This window comes from Salmo salar, chromosome ssa15 (genome assembly GCF_905237065.1).
Source record: "Salmo salar chromosome ssa15, Ssal_v3.1, whole genome shotgun sequence".
In the NCBI taxonomy this organism is placed as follows: domain Eukaryota; kingdom Metazoa; phylum Chordata; class Actinopteri; order Salmoniformes; family Salmonidae; genus Salmo; species Salmo salar.
This window is the reverse complement of record NC_059456.1, coordinates 93,669,893-93,690,624: the sequence shown is the minus strand read 5'-3', so window position 1 is coordinate 93,690,624 and position 20,732 is coordinate 93,669,893. Positions and strand designations below refer to the sequence as shown.

The 20,732-nt window shown below is 43.3% G+C and overlaps 1 protein-coding gene across 2 annotated transcripts in view; it reads left to right on the top strand.

Moving 5' to 3' along the window:
- The first annotated feature begins 3,595 nt into the window (after positions 1 to 3,595).
- Positions 3,596 to 20,732, top strand: part of LOC106572655 (RNA-binding motif, single-stranded-interacting protein 2) — a 100,832-nt gene continuing 83,695 nt past the window's right edge. For both annotated transcript variants that reach the window (XM_045696327.1, XM_014147030.2), the window contains exons 1-2: positions 3,596 to 3,751; positions 16,252 to 16,424. In XM_045696327.1, coding sequence (XP_045552283.1) covers positions 3,680 to 3,751; positions 16,252 to 16,424 — 245 coding nt within the window. In that variant the 5' untranslated portion in view covers positions 3,596 to 3,679. The remainder of the gene's footprint in view (positions 3,752 to 16,251; positions 16,425 to 20,732) is intronic.

Genomic DNA, 20,732 nt, shown 5'->3' with positions numbered 1-20,732 from the left:
GGAGGGGCGGAGTATAGGGGGGAGACAGTGGAGAGAGGTGTGGAGGGGGAGGGGTGGGGGGTTATAGAGTGGTAGGGAGAAGTCTTTCTGCTGGTGGGTGAATGCTCTACATTCCTCAGGTGTTGTCAGCCTGCTAAATAATTACCTCAGTGATAACAGCAGACTCCCTTTACCAGGCTAGATACCTGCAAGACACACACACACACACACACACACACACACACACACACACACACACACACACACACACACACACACACACACACACACACACACACACACACACACACACACACACACACACACACACACACACACACACACACACACAGAGACTCCCTTCACTAGCTATAGCTACCTGGAAGGCAGCCTAGTGGAAGCAGCTCAGGAGATAACTTAGATACATACATTTGTTTACATCCCTGTTATTGAACATTTCTCCTTTGCCAAGATAATCCATCCACCTGACAGGTGTGGCATATCAAGTAGCTGATCAAACAGCATGATCATTATACAAGTGCACCTTGTGCTGGGGACAGTAAATGCTACAGATGTCTCAAGTTTTGAGGGAGCGTGCAATTGGCATGCTGACTGCAGGAAACTCCACCAGAGCTGTTGCCATAGAATTGAATGTAAATTTCTCTACCCTAAGCCTCCTCCAACATTGTTTTAGAGAGTTTGACAGTACCCTCACAACCGCAGACCATGTGTAACCACGCCAGCCCAGGACCTCCACATCTGGCTTCTTCACCTGCGGGATCATCTGAGACCAGCCACCCGGACAGCTGATGAATTTGAGGAGTATTTCTGTCTGTAATACATCCCCTTTGTAATACATCACCTCCTCTCCCCCTACACAAGTATCCCTCCACCTCCTCTCCCCCTACACTGGCATCCCTCCACCTCCTCTCCCCCTACACTGGTATCCCTCCACCTCCTTTTCACAACACTGGTATCCCTCCACCTCCTTTTCACTACACTGGTATCCCTCCAGCTCCTCTTCCCCTGCACTGGTATCCCTCCACCTCCATTTCAATACACTGGTATCTCTCCACCTCCTCTCCTGCTATACTGGTATCCCTCTACCTCCTTCTTACTACACTGGTATCCCTCCGACTCCTTTTCACTACACTGGTATCCCTCCACCTCCTTTTCACTACACTGGTATCCCTCCACGTCCTTTCACTACACTGGTATCCCTCCACCTCCTTTCACTACACTGCTATCCCTCCACCTCCTTTCACTACACTGGTATCCCTCCACCTCCTTTCACTACACTCAACCTTTTCTCCCTCCCTACACTCACCCTTGCACTTCCTCCCCTTTCCCTACCTCTCTCAACCCCTCCTCGACATCACACTCTGTTCACTTTCACAGAATTCATAGATTACCTGTAAAATACACAAAACCTGTTGGTACATGTAATGGCATTACTTTGGTACAAGGCTGAATGGAATGTGTTTGGGGCAAAGACAAAATTGTATATCGAGGGGTGAATGTAAAAAGTACATCATTGCACAACACAACAGAGTTTTGCCCAAAGACTGAATTTTTTTTTAGGAATAAGTCTGCGTCTGGAATTTGTGTCCTAACCTTTACCCTCCATCCTGACCTCAGTCACTGTAGCTAGGCCCCTTTCTTGAATACTTTCCCGTTACTGGTGATGAGGACACTTCTGCTGAAGTCACAGGCTGCGTCCCAAATGGTACCCAGAGCTCTGTAGGCCCTGTAGGCTCTGGTCAAAAGTAGTGCACTATATAGAGAATAGGGTGCCTTTTGGAACCATACCCAGTGTGGGCTGTGTGCTGGCTCTGACACAAACTGACTGAGTCACTCTACAAATTGTTCTTGGGCAGAAGGAAACACACCCTGTCTGGCCAGGACTGAACATCGACACTGCTGGTCCACTTTTGTCCCACTTTACAACAAGTGTCCAAACCTACAGTTCTGGTCCCACTTTACAACAAGTGTCCAAACTTACAGTTCTGGTCCCACTTTACAACAAGTGTCCAACCCGACAGTTCTGGTCCCACTTTACAACAAGTGTCCAACCCGACAGTTCTGGTCCCACTTTACAACAAGTGTCCAAACTTACAGTTCTGGTCCCACTTTACAACAAGTGTCCAAACCTACAGTTCTGGTCCCACTTTCAAACAAGTGTCCAACCCGACAGTTCTGGTCCCACTTTACAACAAGTGTCCAAACTTACAGTTCTGGTCCCACTTTACAACAAGTGTCCAACCCGACAGTTCTGGCCCCTCTTTAGCTCACAACAGGTGTCAAAAACCTGTGTATTTACATGGTTGCCGGTAGTTACAATGTAACAACCATAGATATAGAACATTGTTATATTGTCTGTGTTAATAACAATGTAGGTACATACATTATAGCCTGCATACAATTGATATTGCCTACATGTCCCCCCATGAAAATAAACAATATCCTCTAAAATATGCTCAATGTTTCTGTGTTAATTCAAGTCCAAACTATAACTCAGATCAAACTGCAATGCTCCTGCACCCATCTGGTAATAACATTTCCTTGATTTGGTATAAGTCACTTTTGTCACACTGTCCTGGCTCGTAACAGACGGAACACAATTATTATACATTCCGCTCTGCTTCGACTCTGTCTGACTAGACACTATGATGAAATCTGGGTGAAATCCCAGTTTTCCTAATATGTCAATGAGATAAATGGGAGCCTATTTCTGTGTTCTGCCTAGTCCAAACTGGCCTAAACTGGCCTTTAAAGGAGTTTTTAACTGTCATTTGTGGCGGTGTATTTCAGTATCTGAAAGAACATTTGTAGTTGAATCTGTTATGTGAATGAATTCATTGTGCTGTTATGTGTTTATTATCTAATCCGAATGCCGCAACCGAAGTTCTCTCTGGAAACAATCAAGTTATTCTATTTTATTTTATTCTGTTCTATGCACATTCATACTACTATGTAAATGAGAGTGAACACTTGCATACACATGTTGTGCACCCTTGAGGGCTAATCAGGGTAGATACACAAGGAGCCAATGCAGAGAGAGGGTTGAGGGACTGACTGTGTTGCCAAGCGACTTGCAGTTGATTATAAAAACACTGTCATTACATAATTATAAGAGCCATCCAAAGACATCAGTGTCCTGAACATGACATAAGGTTTAGAGATCATTCATGACCCACTGCCATACTTTATAGTGATGGTGATGGTGTCATGCCATGCACCTTTGGTAAAATATCAATTGGGCCATGGTCAATATTAGTAACCTATAGGCCTATTTGACTTTTAGTCCAAATATTAGATATGATTAATGATATGTATTTATAATGTATAATATTTTTGAGGACTATAAAAGCCTTTATACAATACCAATGAAAGTGAAATGTGTGTACAGACATTTACACTTAATAGGAACATTAAAAAGTCATTATGTCTAAAGCCTACATGTTATCTGTCTGGTGGTATCCAGGTTTACTAAATAGCCATACATGGAAAAAGGAACACAGAAAAGCGCGCTCTTCAACGCACATATACATAGGCTGCCGCTACACCAATGGCTGAGAGCTGGGAGAGCGCCACTCAAATCACAACCCCAGTCAGTTTCCAATGTGAATTTCCTTGGCTGACGTCAGCTGATGACTGCCTGCTTGGCTGTGCTCTCCGCTCCGGACATAGTGCTGTAAAAATGCTGCTCTCTGTGCCGCCAAGGACAGGATTCAACCCATACAACGGCTATCCCAGCAGACTTAGTAAAAAGGTAAAGCGATACTGTATTCTATTTACTCCATCTGAATGTTATGCCAATGGTAGTGTATAGTATATGCCGCTATCATTCCTGGATCGGCTTTGGCAGCTAGGTTGCTCGGCTATAAACTGCGGTGTCCTTGAAAGTGGACCATATAGAAATCAACTGTAGGCTATTTTGTAGATTTAACATTGTTTTGAACTGTTTTCTATCCTCCAAATAAGATTGGGAATAGATAATAGAATAGAATACCGGTATAATGAATTAATTATAGGCCATGCGTCGGGGTCGATCCGAACGTTAGTGTTCTTCCTCTCTTTATCCATAGGCACAGAGAAAGTCAATGCACGGATTAAATTTGCGCTGCGAATATCCTAGAGATAATTTTGCGCTCATTCTCGGGTTTAATACCAAAGGCTAACTGTAAACCCCAACGACCAATTGTCGGATGTGTCAAATCAGTTTTACATATTGATGAGAATAAGGTCTCTCTTTGAATAGATCGCAACATAAGTTAACCAAATATAATAGCTTTCTTTACGCGTAAAGATTTGCCCCACCCCTTGAAATGGCTGGGGACGTTGGCTTTGTTTTCCTAATATAAAACAGTTACTCTTACAGATATAGAAATGCTGAATATATACCGAACAGAAATATAAACGCAACATTCAACAATTTCAATGATTTTACTGAGTTACAGTTCATATAAGGAAATCAGCCAATTGAAATAAATTAATTTGGCCATAATCTATGGATTTCACACGACTGGGTAGGGGCGCAGTTTCATCAGCTGTCCGGGTGGCTGGTCTCAGATGATCCCGCAGGTGAAGAAGCCGGATGTGGAGGTCCTGGGCTGGCGTGGTTACAAGTGGTCTGGTCTGCGGTTGTATGTAATGCCAAATTCTCTTAAACTACATTGGAGGCGGCTTATGGTAGAGAAATGAACATACTATTCTCTGGCAACAGCTCTGGTGGACATTCCTGCAATCAATGGTGGACATTCCTGCAATCAGCATGCCGATTGCACGGTCCCTCAAAACTTGAGACATCTGTGGCATTGTGCTGTGTGACAAAACTGCACATTTTAGAGTGGCCTTTTATTGTCCCCAGCACAAGGTGCAACTGTGTAATGATAATGCTGTTTAATCAGCTTCTTGATATGCCACACCTGTCAGGTGGATGGATTATCTTGGCAAAGGCAAAATGCTCACTAACAGGGACATAAACAAATTTGTGCACAAAATTTGAGCGAAATAAGCTTTTTGTGGGTATGGAACATTTCTGGTGTCTTTTATTTCAGTTAATGGAACATGGAACCAACACTTTACATGTTGCGTTTATATTTTTGTTCAATATACACTACTGGTCAAAAGTTTTAGAACACCTACTCATTCAAGGGTTTTTCTTTATTTTTACTATTTTCTACACTGTAGAATAATAGTGAAGACATTAAAACTATGAAATAACACATATGGAATCATGTAGTAACCAAATAAGTGTTAATTAAACAAATCAAAATATATTTTAGATCTGAGATAATTCAAATAGCCACCCTTTGCCTTGATGACAGCTTTGTACACTCTTGACATTCTCTCAACCAGCTTCATCTGGAATGCTTTTCCAACAGTCTTGAAGGAGTTCCCACATAATGCTGAGGACTTGTTGGCTGCTTTTCCTTCATTCTGCGGTCCGTCTCATCCCAAACCATCTCAATTTGGTCGAGGTCGGCGGATTGTGGAGGCATGGTCATTTGATGCCGCACTCCATCATTCTCCTTCTTGGTCAAATAGCCCTTACACAGCCTGGAGGTGTGTTGGTTCATTGTCCCGTTGAAAAACAAAAGATAGTCCCACTAAGCGCAAACCAGATGGGATGGTGTATCGCTGCAGAATGCCATGGTAGCTATGCTGGTTAAGTGTGCCTTGAATTCTAAATAAATCACAGACAGTGTCACCAGCAAAGCACCCCCTCACCATAACACTTCCTCCTCCATGCTTTACGGTGGGAAATACACATGCAGAGATCATCCGTTCACCCACACAGTGCCTCACAAAGACATGGCGGTTGGAACCAAAAATCTCCAATTTGGACTCATCAGACCAAAGGACAAATTTCCACCGGTCTAATGTCCATTGCTCGTGTTTCTTGGCCCAAGCAAGTCCCTTCTTCTTATTGGTGTCCTTCAGTAGTCGTTTCTTTGCAGCAATTCGACCATGAAGGCCTGATTCACACAGTCTCCTCTGAACAGTTGATGTTGAGATGTGTCTGTTACTTGAACTCTGTGAAGCATTTATTTGGGCTTATTTCTGAGGCTTTCTATTTCTGAGGCTGCTAAATGTAATGAACTTATCCTCTGCAGCAGAGGTAACTCTGGGTCTTCCTTTCCTGTGGCGGTCTTCATGAGAGCCAGTTTCATCATAGCGCTTGATGGTTTTTGAGACTGCACTTGAAGAAACTTTCAAAGTTCTTGACATTTTCCATATTGACTGACCTTCATGTCTTAAAGTAATGATGGACTGTCGTTTCTCTTTGCTTATTTGAGCTGTTCTTGCAATAATATGGACTTGGTATTTTACCAAATAGGGCTATCTTCTGTATACCAACCCTACCTTGTCACAACACAACTGATTGGCTCAAATGCATTCAGAAGGAAAGAAATTCCACAAATTAACCTTTAACAAGGCACACCTGTTAATTGAATGTATTCCAGGTGACTACCTCATGAAGCTGGTTGAGAGAATACCAAGAGTGTGCAAAGCTGTCATCAAGGCAAAGGGTGGCTATTTGAAGAATTTCAAATATAAAATATATTTTGATATCTTTACCCCTTATTTGGTTACTACATGATTCTATATGTGTTATTTCATAGTTTTGATGTCTTCACTACTTTTCTACAATGTATAAAATAAAAAAATTAAGAAAAACCCTTGAATGAGTAGGTGTTCTAAAACTTTTGACCGGTAGTGTATATAGGTCTACTATTGGCATTATTAACCAATAATTATCTAATGTTGCATCCACATTAGAGTTGTCTGAATGTGAAATGCTAGTGCACAGCTGTAAATACTGTAGCCTCCTGAAATAGTTACATTGAATATGATGATTGATTATTATGTAACATATTTGCAAGAGCTGAAGCAGTTTGTAATGATAATGATATTGATTGGTAGTTGATAAGATGTATTTTATTTTAAAATGAACCATTTAAAAGTGCAATCTGCAGGCTTAATTCAACTGTCATACCCCATCAGAACACAACATGTAAGCATGTTTTACTCCAATGTTTGTAAACAAAGTAAATGTAAACAAGCACTGTATAGCCTCAAAACATGGTTTTGAACTATCATTTTGATATCATGGATGGTCAGTCCTTTCATCCATAGCTCTGTCTGTCTATGAATTTGAGAGTGGTTACATTTCTCCAGCCTCATCAGCCATCATTTTACAGAAACAGTTGTGGCGGAAGACGCTTTGTTATTGTTTCAACTGCTGATTGCCACTTTAAAGATGTACTCTGATGATTTGCTATGGAACATCCAAAGAACAGAATATAATGCTGAAGTTGAATATGGGGTGTGAGATGGTGAGATATTAAGGGAATTTAAATGAAGAAACTATAAAGTGTATATTTTTCCACAGGTAATTGTACAATTCAAAATTAGAATTCACTTTTTTGTGATCCTAGTTTTCATCCTGATGCTTTCACATGTCACTTGTTTGTGAACATTGCTGAAACAGGCCTAGGTCGTGTTTAACCTTCTTGAAACATAACACTAGCTCTCTCCTCCCGGACTGTGTTATTCCTTTCCCTGCCTCATGGTTGGCAGGAATTCAGATTGCTCAGATTAATGACCTGGAATTCATGGAATTCTGTTTGCGTCAAATGGCACCCTATTCCCTATAGTGCACTACTTTTGAGTGCTATGGGCCTTGGTCAAAAGCAGTGCACTACATAGGAAGTAGGGTGCCATTTGGGACGCCACCTCTGGTTTCAAACAATGTGCTCATTTCAGGATAGAAGGGGTGTCTATTACTCTGCTTTTGCAAACTCAAGCCTTTTTTGCCAGGAAAACGTTTAGTCTCATTGTGAGAGCTCAAAAGTTACTGAGGGAAAACTTGTAAAACCAACGTCAAGTGGTAAACTCTGCTCTGTGTCTTTTTACTACGAGAAAAAAGGGTCCAGCAAAGAGAAGAATTTACAGATTTTTTTCTCTTTCTTTCTCCTGCTTTTGATTACACACCAATCCCTTCCCCTTCTCTCTTCTCCTCCTCTCCCATTCTCTTCTTTTTTTCAGACTCTGTTTTACATACCATCACTTCTTTGGCTGTCAGTGGTTCTGTTCCCATGGACAAGGGAGCCAGCAAATATTTCCTTTCTCTTACAGACTGAAGTTAACCCCTTTTCTCAAACCCTGGGTGTTCCTCTTTCTTCAGTGTCTTTCAATGTCTTTCTTCAATGTCTTTTTTGCATATCTAAAACAACAGTTTGCTGGTTTAGGTTTTTTGCACTTTTGAATGTAGAACTAGATTGACTCAGAGAGGGAGAGAAGAATGAAGACTCACCAGTTGTCTCTAAATTGTTGGTGAGGTTGCAGGGTGCAGTAGACGTATCAGAAGACTGCCATCGCTATTTTTCCACCATCTTTTGTTTTTCCCAAAACCTTTTCTGCACACTGTAGCAGAATACAGTACCAGGCAGCAAATAGAGTGAGTGCTGTGCAATGTTTGGTGTATTTGTGCCGAATGTGCAATGTTGACAGATTTAGAAAGTGTGTTTTATTGAGAACTGAGTATAAATGACACTAGGATCGTTTCACTCCTTGGATCTTCTTCTCAAAGGCTTTCCTTGCTTCCCTATGACGCTTTGAGAAGGAGACAAGAAGAGTGGATTCGAGGAATCGAGGAAACTACTTTTGAGATTCACCTCATGAGTGAGTTGTGTGAGCTAAACTCCATCATGTGCAGCTGTACAGTTACATACTGTACATTGTGGACACAGACACATGCCAGGTCAGGAATGTAGTCATCTCCTTTTCATGAGAGCCCTGCTGTACTGTGTGTCAGAAGATAACACCTGTAGCTGGCAGGTAGGCAGGCAGCAGGTAGAAAGCAGGCAGGCAGCAGGCAGGTAGGCAGGCAGCAGGCAGGCAGGTAGGCAGGCAGCAGGCAGGCAGGTAGGCAGGCATGCAGGCAACAGGCAGGCAGCAGGTAGCAGGCAGGCAGCAAGCAGGCAGGTAGCAGGCAGGCAGGCAGGTAGGCAGGCATGCAGGCAACAGGCAGCAGGCAGGGTTGGGGCAGGTGGGAGCCTGGTGGGTATGGATCCATCTGATTCTCTGGTTCTCTGCCATCTTCCTTTTCTCAGAATGAACAGAGCATAGCAGAGCAGCCTTAATGAGTCTGTACCTTCTGACCGGAGAGCACATGAGAGGGATTAGCGCCTTCCGCTAACCAGCTCACAACCCCAATTAGACAGGCCTCAATGGCCCAGGCCATCCAGCCCCATCCATCCATCCAGACAGGCTTCCCCCAGAAACACATAGATCCAGACAGGCCTCAATGGCCCAGACACATCCAGCCCCATCCATCCATCCATCCATCCAGACAGGCTTCCCCCAGAAACACATAGATCCAGACAGGCCTCAATGGCCCACACGCATCCAGCCCCATCCATCCATCCAGACAGGCTTCCCCCAGCAACACATAGATCCAGACAGGCCTCAATGGCCCAGACCCATCCAGCCCCATCCATCCATCCAGACAGGCATCCTCCAGCAACACATAGATCCAGACAGGCCTCAATGGCCCAGACCCATCCAGCCCCATCCATCCATCCAGACAGGCTTCCCCCAGCAACACATAGATCCAGACAGGCCTCAATGGCCCACACCCATCCAGCCCCATCCATCCATCCAGACAGGCTTCCCCCAGCAACACATAGATCCAGACAGGCCTCAATGGCCCACACCCATCCAGCCCCATCCATCCATCCATCCATCCATCCATCCAGACAGGCCTCATCCAGCAGCACACAGCTCTATTCAGCACCAAGCCCAGGCTCCATCCTCTGTCAAGCATCACACAAATCCTATAGCCAGGCCCATCTATCCAGCCCCATCCATCCAGCCCCATCCAGACAGGCCTCATCCAGCAGCACACAGCTCTATTCAGCACCAAGCCCAGGCTCCATCCTCTGTCAAGCATCACACAAATCCTATAGCCAGGCCCATCTATCCAGCCCCATCCATCCAGCCCCATCCAGACAGGCCTCATCCAGCAGCACACAGCTCTATTCAGCACCAAGCCCAGGCTCCATCCTCTGTCAAGCATCACACAAATCCTATAGGCAGGCCCAGGCCCATCTATCCAGCCCCATCCATCCAGCCCCATCCAGACAGGCCTCATCCAGCAGCACACAGCTCTATTTAGCACCAAGCCCAGGCTCCATCCTCTGTCAAGCATCACACAAATCCTATAGGCAGGCCCAGGCCCATCTATCCAGCCCCAACATCCAACCAACAGACAGATACAGACATGCCTCATATAGGCCTAGGCTCCTTCCAGCATACAGATTCTATAACTATTAAGCATACAATTCCTATCCACCACCAGGCTCCATACATCTCCATCCAATATCATACAGATTCTATAGCCATGCCCAGTCCCAGCTCTATCCATTCACCAGCCATGTACAGATCCTATCTACCCAGTACCCAGGCAGCTGCATCCCTCCTGATAGGGTCTCCAGACAGGAAGAGGTTGTGATTGTAGGAAAACAAACAATGCACTACTTACTATTGATGCTGAAGAGAGGCAGATTAGAGGTGTAGAATGGGTATGATGAAAGAAGGGGCTCTGTGAGAGTAACAACAGTGATAAATGAAGGGGTGGTAAAACTCCTCTGATTTATGGAGGGGTTCAAGGCTCGGTGCCGCTGGATGTTGTGAAGGCCACGTTGAATACAAAACTGAGTGAAGACAGAAAGGTAGAGTAGAAAGACAGTCAGAATGGTAGAGGAGTAGAAAGACAGTCAGAAAGAGAGAGGAGTGGAAGACATGTTCTGTTATAATCTCCACCCAGCACAGCCAGAAGAGGACTGGCCACCCCTCAGAGCCTGGTTCCTCTCTAGGTTTCTTCCTAGGTTCTGGGCTTTCTAGGGAGTTTTTCCTAGCCACCGTGTTTCTACATCTGCATTGCTTGCTGTTTGGGGTTTTAAGCTGGGTTTCTATTCAGTACTTTGTGACATCGGCTGGTGTAAAAACAGCTTTATAAATAAATGTGATTGAGTCAGAAAGGTAGAGCAGTGGAAAGGTAGAGCAATAGAAAGAAAGGTAGAGCAATAGAAAGGTAGAGCAGCAGAAAGGTAGAGCAGTAGAAAGACAGTCAGAAAGGGAGAGCAGCAGAAAGGTAGAGCAGCAGAAAGACAGTCAGAAAGGGAGAGCAGCAGAAAGGTAGAGCAGTAGAAAGACAGTCAGAAAGGGAGAGCAGCAGAAAGGTAGAGCAGCAGAAAGACAGTCAGAAAGGGAGAGCAGCAGAAAGACAGTCAGAAAGGGAGAGCAGCAGAAAGGTAGAGCAGTAGAAAGACAGTCAGAAAGGGAGAGCAGCAGAAAGGTAGAGCAGCAGAAAGACAGTCAGAAAGGGAGAGCAGCAGAAAGGTAGAGCAGCAGAAAGACAGTCAGAAAGGGAGAGCAGCAGAAAGGTAGAGCAGCAGAAAGACAGTCAGAAAGGGAGAGCAGCAGAAAGGTAGAGCAGTAGAAAGACAGTCAGAAAGGGAGAGCAGCAGAAAGGTAGAGCAGCAGAAAGACAGTCAGAAAGGGAGAGCAGCAGAAAGGTAGAGCAGCAGAAAGACAGTCAGAAAGGGAGAGCAGCAGAAAGGTAGAGCAGCAGAAAGACAGTCAGAAAGGGAGAGCAGCAGAAAGGTAGAGCAGTAGAAAGACAGTCAGAAAGGGAGAGCAGCAGAAAGGTAGAGCAGCAGAAAGACAGTCAGAAAGGGAGAGCAGCAGAAAGGTAGAGCAGCAGAAAGACAGTCAGAAAGGTAGAGCAGCAGAAAGGTAGAGCAGCAGAAAGACAGTCAGAAAGGGAGAGCAGCAGAAAGGTAGAGCAGTAGAAAGACAGTCAGAAAGGGAGAGCAGCAGAAAGGTAGAGCAGCAGAAAGACAGTCAGAAAGGGAGAGCAGCAGAAAGGTAGAGCAGCAGAAAGACAGTCAGAAAGGGAGAGCAGCAGAAAGGCAGAGCAGCAGAAAGGCAGTCAGAAAGGGAGAGGAAGAGTAGAACTATCAGGGCACAAGGCGAGACCCAGATACAGACACAGGAGGCAGATGGTTGGAGTCTTAGATGTTTATTGATCCAAAAAGATGTAGGAAAGAGAATGGTCATGGACAGGGAAAAGGTCAAAACCAGTTCAGAGTCCAGGAGGTACAGAGTGGCAGGCAGGCTCGAGGTCAAGGCAGGCAGAATGGTCAGGCAGGTGGGTACAGAGCCCAGAAACAGGCAACGGTCAAAAACTGGGAGGACTAGCAAAAAGAGAATAGAAAAGGCATGCGCACGGTAAAAACCACACTGGTTGACTTGGACATACAAGACAAACTGGCACAGAGAGACCGGAAACACAGGGATAAATACACTGGGGAAAACAAGCGACACCTGGAGGGGGTGGAGACAATCACAAGGACAGGTGAAACAGATCAGGGTGTGACAAGAACAGTGGTTTGGGGAAGGATGTAAGTTGTTAGAGAGAGAGGAGGAGGGGAAAGAGGAGGAACTGTTTCATTAGAGCAGGTCACCAATCACGGGCAAAGGAAACAATGGTCCCAGCTGGTTGGACACCAGAAGGTCAGTACTGGAGCAGAGTGGAGCAGGGGGTTATTAACAGAGTGGGAGGTTACTACAGAGGGCTGATGCTCATTAGGCTAACTGAGCTTCATCCATTTTGAGACACACTGCTTGCTTTCACCTTCTACTGTATCTAATATGCCAATCTCTTTTTCCACCAAACTGACAGCATTGATTCACAGGGGCCTGTCATTGGTTCGAACAGTAACTGATTTCCACTCCAAAGCGCGGTTAGCTCAGTATTGATATAAATTGACTTGTTGCTATAGCAGCCGTGTAAAATGCTGACTCAACTGAAATGTGATGAATGTGATTAATGTGAAATGTGATTAATGTGAAGAGTTCTCTGTCTAGAAGTGTATCCATGGTCTGGTGATTATAGGTCAAGATGGTAATGTTTATGTTAATATTGCCCTATTAGCAGATCAGGGTATTCCTATACTGAAGGCCTATCTAGCAGACAGTTAAGTACACTGAAAGCCTATATAGCAGACATTTAAGTACACTGAAAGCCTATCTAGCAGACAGCTAAGTACACTGAAAGCCTATATAGCAGACAGTTAAGTACACTGAAAGCCTATATAGCAGACATTTAAGTACACTGAAAGCCTATCTACCAGACATTTAAGTACACTGAAAGCCTATATAGCAGACAGTTAAGTACACTGAAAGCCTATATAGCAGACATTTAAGTACACTGAAAGCCTATCTAGCAGGCAGTGTAGTTAGATTACAAAAAATGTTTTATTGTCACATACACCAGATAGGTGCAGTGAAATGTGTTGTTTTACAGGGTCAGCCATAGTAGTACGGCACCCCTGGAGCAAATTAGGGTTAAGTGCCTTGCTCAAGAGCACACCGACAGATGTTTCACCTTGTCAGCTCAGGTATTCCAACTAATGATCATTTGATTAGTGGCCAAACAGTCTTAACTGCTAGGCTACCTGCCACCCTAAGAAAATTGCTATTGATTTCTCAGCCCTGACCCCAGATCTGTAGGGTACCATATTGAAATGTTGCCTTTTTGCTAATTGTTTTCTTCATTGATTGGTGTAAATTAGGCTACACTCAGTGGGGCCGTGAGAAGCCTGGGGCCTCATTCATCAATCATGTGTAGACACAAATCTATGTGTAAACCATGCGTGGGATCATTTACACGCCAAGTGGGAGATATATCAATATGAACGTTTGCTTGAGAGTGTGGTAAATTTACACACAGCCATGACCATGCATACATACGCACAGTGCCAAGTGGTGAAATAAGGGAACTGCAAGAGTAGAATGGGGAAAATACTGTATATGTTGAAAATGTGTGAAATTGTGAGAGCAATAATAAATCAAAATGTTTCAGTTAATTGTATTTCCATTGTGAATTCATGCAACATATTGACATGCTATATAATCTGACCAAATCAGTTTATTTTTACGATAATAATCCATATAATGTATAGTAATTTGTTAAATTAAAGGTACGTGTGAAAGTGAAGCCATTGTTGAAATACTATAAAAGTCTGAGATAATGAGAAATCGAATGAGATGTCTGATCTTGCTCCGTTGTTAGATTTGTCACATGCTGCATTTTGCAGAGAACACATTTTTAGAGACAGGTGGGACTTTTTTTGCAGAAAGTACAGATTGGCTCATCAGATATCGTTTCCCAAAACCAATCTTCTAGGATTTTGTCAGGTCGCCCAAAAAGTGACATATTGCAGCTTTAAGACCTACTTTAAAAATGTGAACACATGCCATTCCGGTACACATCCAAGTCCATCCACCCTCTGGTTTTTGGCAACTGGCACTTTTCAGGGGGAGCTTGTCCATCGGCATCTCACAGCCCTCGATGAGCCAATGTTTAGGACGCAATCATCAGCTCCAGAGTGGTGCAGCGTTCTAAGGCACTACATCTCAGTGCAAGAGGCATCTCTATAGTACCTGGTTCGAATCCAGGCTGTATTACATCCGGCCGTGATTGGGAGTCCCATAGGGCAGCGCACAATTGGCCAAGTGCCGTCCAGATTTGGCCGGAGTAGGCCATCATTGTAAATAAGAATTTGTCCTTAACTGACTTGCCTAGTTAAAATAAAAAATGAAATCAGGAAAATGAACAGAAGCACATAAAATGTCCATACACCATTGAACAACAGGTTGAGGTCGAGGGGTTTCTTTACCATGATGCCATCAATGGGTTCCCAAATACAAATGGCCCCCACGTTGCCTTAAAATCACCATCCCAAAATGATTTAAACTATGTGAACAGAAAAGGCTTCTACTCTTAATGTGCAGGTGATGGGTTATGTGATGGGCAAAAGACGCTGCTGAATGTGGTGGCCAAGTGAAATGCACAACTCAATCATTCTGCAGAACAGCAATGTTGGCCTATACTCCTACAGGAGGGAGCTGTTGAGGATGGATGAGTGTTGCCTGCTCATTTTAAGTATATTTTGCTATTGCTAAAGCATCTTTAGTTGTCCTAATGGTCCTCTCTTTGTAGCTATGTTTTTATTTTTACTGGTCCAGCTCAACTGAGCGAGACAAATAAAACCTTTTGGTTGTACTCAGTCTCTGACACTAGCACGTCTATTTCAGTCTCGGAAACTTTTTTTTTTTCTTAGCGCCATTGTATTTCATGTCACTGCATTGTATATTCCAGCCACGTCACCTGTGATACAAGTCAGTATTGGATGTCCATCCATGTCTAAGGATGTCGGGAGATGGCGTGGAAACCGGCCACTAGAAGCAATAGTGAGCGCTGTTACCTTCAGGTTGCTTTCAGTTTTGTGGACAGGGATGGGCGAAGGCATCTGCCCCTGATTCCAACGGTTGCAAGTTCAATTCCTGCAATAGAAAGTTGTTTTTGATATTTTTCTTATAAGCCTATTCCAAACCTTAACACTTATCTTAACCATTTAGAGTTAATGCCTAACCTTAAGAATTTGGAGTTAAACCCTGAACTTAACCTTAACAATTCTGAGTTAATGCCTAAACTTAACTTAAACTCTTCCAAATGTAACGTTTAGAATAACTTTGAAATTTGACATTTGAGATACATGGATGAACATCTAATTCTGATGTAGACTGTGAGAGCTGGTAGTCATATTCCACACAGGTTTTAAAGAGATGATTTTGACTATACAGTATATGGATAGTTAGGGGTGTTTTGAAATGCAAACAGCCAAGATCGTGCACAAGAACCGAGGCTGAGAACAATTGGTATTTATCAATGATTATCTCCTACCGGTGTGTGTATGACGCTTGTAGGATTGTTTGATAAATTACACTTTCTATGTGTTCGACCATTCTAAATTCCGTTCATAAGTACTTATTTCAAATAGTTTCTATGCAATATTGATAAATGAGGCCCCTGGAGAGTTGACTGATAACAGCACAGATTTGATCTAATGGCTGTGTCTTTTCAGGATGGTGGACTGTAGAGAATTGTAGGATTGCGCTGTGACAGTTTGGTGTTTAAATCTGTGTCTCCTGCACATCTTAGCCTTCTGAGCTAAAGCCTATAGGCATAAAATCTCAACTCAAGCAAGGTTAGCCTACTCTACATGCAAATTTGTTTTACCAAACCACCTCCATTACATTACCACCAAATCTCCCGTAACATGCTGGCCAGCTACTACCCAATGTCGTCATATCATGTTGCTGATGTCATATCCTGTCTCTGTCTTGCCCCAGCCGACGTATGTGTCCTCCAGCCACCAGATGGCTCCACCCAGCCCCAACCACACCACCACCAGTAGCAGCAGTAGCGGCAGCCTCAGTGGAGAGCAGCTGAGCAAAACTAACCTCTACATCCGCGGCCTCCACCCGGGAACCACAGATCAGGACCTGGCCAAATTGTGTCAGCCGTGAGTAGCTCATCAACAAACTACTCTTCCACCACACAACACCTCACAATAAATCTATGGATCTATGTGATATAAATTAACTAAGCTAGAAGAGATAGTGATTGAGGAAATAATGCTTAAGCTGAAAGAGCAAGAAGTGGGTGCACAAGTATGTCACCAGTCTGTGGCCTGTGGAAAGATCAACAGGAGCTTGGGTTGCAACCTCAAACCTTTCAGAGTGGCACCACTTCGTATTGTCCAAGGACCTTACATGTTCTGTTTAGAGGCCAATTGTCTCTGGAAGCCAAAACAGCCAAATACTCCATCTAAACGTGAATCAATTCTCAATTGCGGCACGGTTCTAGAAACATAAACCCCTCTACTTTAATTTCACATCAAAATAATTTCACAAATGCAAAATATACACTTACTGTAGACTGTTTTAACACAGTTGCAGCCGACAGTATTTTTCAGTGACAACATGTTTGTGGCGTGCATCCGTCTTCCGTTTACACACAGGTGTTTTGTTTTTTGGAAATAATTTCTCGCTGATATGAAAGATACGCTCCTTATGTTTCCAAAACCATAACGCAAGTGATGTGTTTTAAAGTTCAGAAAGTGCGACGAGGCTCTTAACAAAACTCCCCCGGCCAGAAGATACTATCGTCAATAAGCGCTAAAGGTAGTTAGCATCTATGAATGGCTTGAATTGAGGGGAGACTTTCCAACAGCTAGCTTACTAAGCATGTTTTGTCTCTCTCCCTGTAGTTAGCAGATTGTAATGGGCTAATGTGCTGCAGGTCTATTAACTGTTACAGGATAGGTACTGCTTGGTGTAGCCCAGACAATTCATTCATTTGGTGATACAATCTTCATTCTCGATTCGGCCAAACATGTATCTTCTAAAATGTCTGTGTCCAGTTGCAGGAGGTTCGTTTGAATTTAGAAAATGCTCCATTATTAAAATAAATACATATTTTGAGCCATGAAGTAATCTAATAATGTTTATGCCGCCATGATGAAATTGAATAGATAGCGACGTATACATCTTTGGATTCCTTCATGGAGCAATACATTTATTTATTTAATAACGGAGCATTTTCTAAATGAAAAGGAACCACCTGCAACTGGACACAGACATCTGCAAGCTATTCTCCTTGGTGCTTCTTCTCTGTATGATGGTCTTGTCATCACCAGGGAATGGGCTCTCTAAGCTTCCAGTGGTTGGAGTGGTTGGTATCTCTGAATAATAAAACCCACATGATTGCAGTCACAAACAGGTGCTTTACCTTGATATATCAATATGCATTATACACACAACAGTGATAACAAGAACAGAATGCCATAGTCACTTGGTCTGTGTTTGTTAGATATTCAGTGAAAGAGACAGTTGGGTAAAGATGAATGAGCTGGCTTCTGAAAACTGGAGCCTGGTGAGAAACAAAATGGTGGAAAGAGAGAGAAAGACATTGAGAGGAGAGAGATGGAAGGAAGGAGAGAGGGTGGAGGGGAGAATGAATGGAAAGTGAGATTTATTTATATATATATTCTCTCTCGCCTCCCCATCATATATATGATGGGGAGGCGAGAGAGAATGAAGAAGAGTGAGAAACAGACAGAGGGGAGGTGAGAGAGAGAGAGATGGGAGGTGAGAGTGGGGGAGGTGAAGGAGGGGGAAGCGAAAGAGAGAGGGGGAGGTGCGAGAGAGTGACAGAGGGGAGGTGAGAGAGAGCGGGGGAGGCAGGGGGAGGCGAGAGAGAGAGGTGAGAGTGAATGAAGGAGAACAAGAAAGGGTGGGGAGAGAGAAAAGGAGAGTGATAAAGGGTGGGAAGTAGAGAGAGAGGGAGGGAATAATTCAGAGAGAGAGAGAGAGAGAGTTGGGGCAGGAGAGAAGGAAAGGGAGTGAGGCCTGCTATTTTACAGCTGTCTGGAAGATATGGCTCACATGAGGCTGCCCAACCCTACAGGAAACCCCGAGCCCAGGGGAAAAGGAAAGACAAACAAGACCAATGGCATGAAGAGGGGGAAGGAGGGAGGGAGAGAGGGCGGGCGGGATAATCAGACAGAGGAATATAGGGAGCTAAGGTTTTCTGTATCAGACTGGTGGTATGTGGATAGTTAGGTTTCTACTGTGGTTTTTACAGAGTAGATCAAATCACTGCATGAAATTAGTTTTTGAGTAGAGGAGGGCTTTAAAAAAGGTGTACAGTTTTGTGTACCATTACTGAGATGAAAATATGCTATGTTAAAAAAAGGCAATAAAACATGAATGCATGTTGATAAGCAAAGTCTACTATATATACACTACATGGCCAAAAGTATGTGGACATTCAAATTAGCGGATTCGACTATTTTAGTCAAACCCATTGCTGACAGGTGTATAAAATTCTTCACACAGCCATGCAATCTCCATAGACAAACAGTGACAGTGGAATGGCCCGTACTGAAGAGGTCAGTGACTTTCAACTTGGCACCGTCATAGGATGCCACCTTTCCAGCAAGTCAGTTTCAGCCGCGAAGTGGTAGGCCACACAATCTCACAGAATGGGACCGCCGAGTGCTGAAGCACGTAGCACGTTAAAATCATCTGTCCTCGGTTGCAACACTCACTACCGAGTTCCAAACGACCTCTGGAAGCAACGTGAGCACAATAATTGTTTGTCAGGAGGTTCATGAAATGGCTTTCCATGGCTGAGCAGCCACACACAAGCCTAAGATCACCATGCAATGCCAAGCGTCGGCTGGAGTGGTGTAAAGCTCGTCGCCATTGGACTCTGGAGTGATAAATCACACTTCACCATCAGGCAGTCCGACAGACGAATCTGGGTTTTGTGGATACCAGGAGAACGCTAACTGCCCGAATGCATAGTGCCAACTGTAAAGTTTGGTGGAGGAGGAATAATGTTCTGGGGCTGTTTTTCATGTTTTTCTTAGTTCCAGTGGAGGGAAATCTATAGTAACATTGTAGAATAATAGTCAATACATAAAAACTATGAAATAGCAAATGTGGAATCATGCAGTAACCAAAAAAGTGTTAAACAAATCTAAATATATTTGAGATTCTTTAGAGTAGCCACCTTTGGCCTTGATTACAGTTTTGAACACTGTTGGCATTCTCTCAACCAAGTTAACCTGAAATGCTTTTCCGACAATCTTGAAGGAGTTCCCACATATGATGAGCACTTGTTGGCTGCTTTTCCTTCACTCTGTGGTCCAACTCATCGCAAACCATCTCAATTGGGTTGAGGTTAGGTGATTGTGGAGGCCAGGTCATCTGATGCAGCACTCCATCACTCTCCTTCTTGGTCAGATAATTTTGACTGACCTTCATGTCTTAAAGTAATGATGGACTGTCGTTTCTCTTTGCTTATTTGAGCTGTTCTTGCCATAATATGGACTTGGTCTTTTACCAAATAGGGATATCTTCTGTATACCACCTCTAACTTGTCACAACACAACTGATTGGCTCAAATACATTAAGGAAAGAAATCCTACAAATTAACCTACAACAAGGCACACCTGTTAATTGAAATTTATTCCAGGTGACTACCTCATGAAGCTGGTTGAGAGAATACCAAGAGTGTGCAAAGCTGTCATCAAGGCAAAGGGTGGCTATTTGAAGAATGTCAAATATCAAATATATTTTGATTTGTTTACCCCTTTTTTGGTTACTACATGATTCTATATGTGTTATTTCATAGTTTTGATGTCTTCACTACTTTTCTACACTGTAGAAAATAGTAAAAATAAAGAAAAACCCTTGAAAGAGTTGGTGTTCTAAAACTTTTGACTGGTACTGTATGTTACTATAGAGAGCAGTAAGGTCTACTGTATATATGTTAATATAGAGAGCAGTAAGGTCTACTGTATATATGTTAATATAGAGAGCAGTAAGGTATACTGTATATATGTTAATATAGAGAGCAGTAAGGTCTACTGTATATATGTTACTATAGAGAGCAGTAAGGTCTACTTATATATGTTACTATAGAGAGCAGTAAGGTCTACTGTATATATGTTACTATAGAGAGCAGTAAGGTCTACTGTATATATGTTAATATAGAGAGCAGTAAGGTATACTGTATATATGTTAATATAGAGAGCAGTAAGGTATACTGTATATATGTTAATATAGAGCGCAGTAAGGTCTACTGTATATATGTTACTATAGAGAGCAGTAAGGTCTACTGTATATATGTTTCTATAGAGAGCAGTAAGGTCTACTGTATGTATGTTAATATAGAGAGCAGTAAGGTCTACTGTATATATGTTACTATAGAGAGCAGTAAGGTCTACTGTATATATGTTCTATAGAGAGCAGTAAGGTCT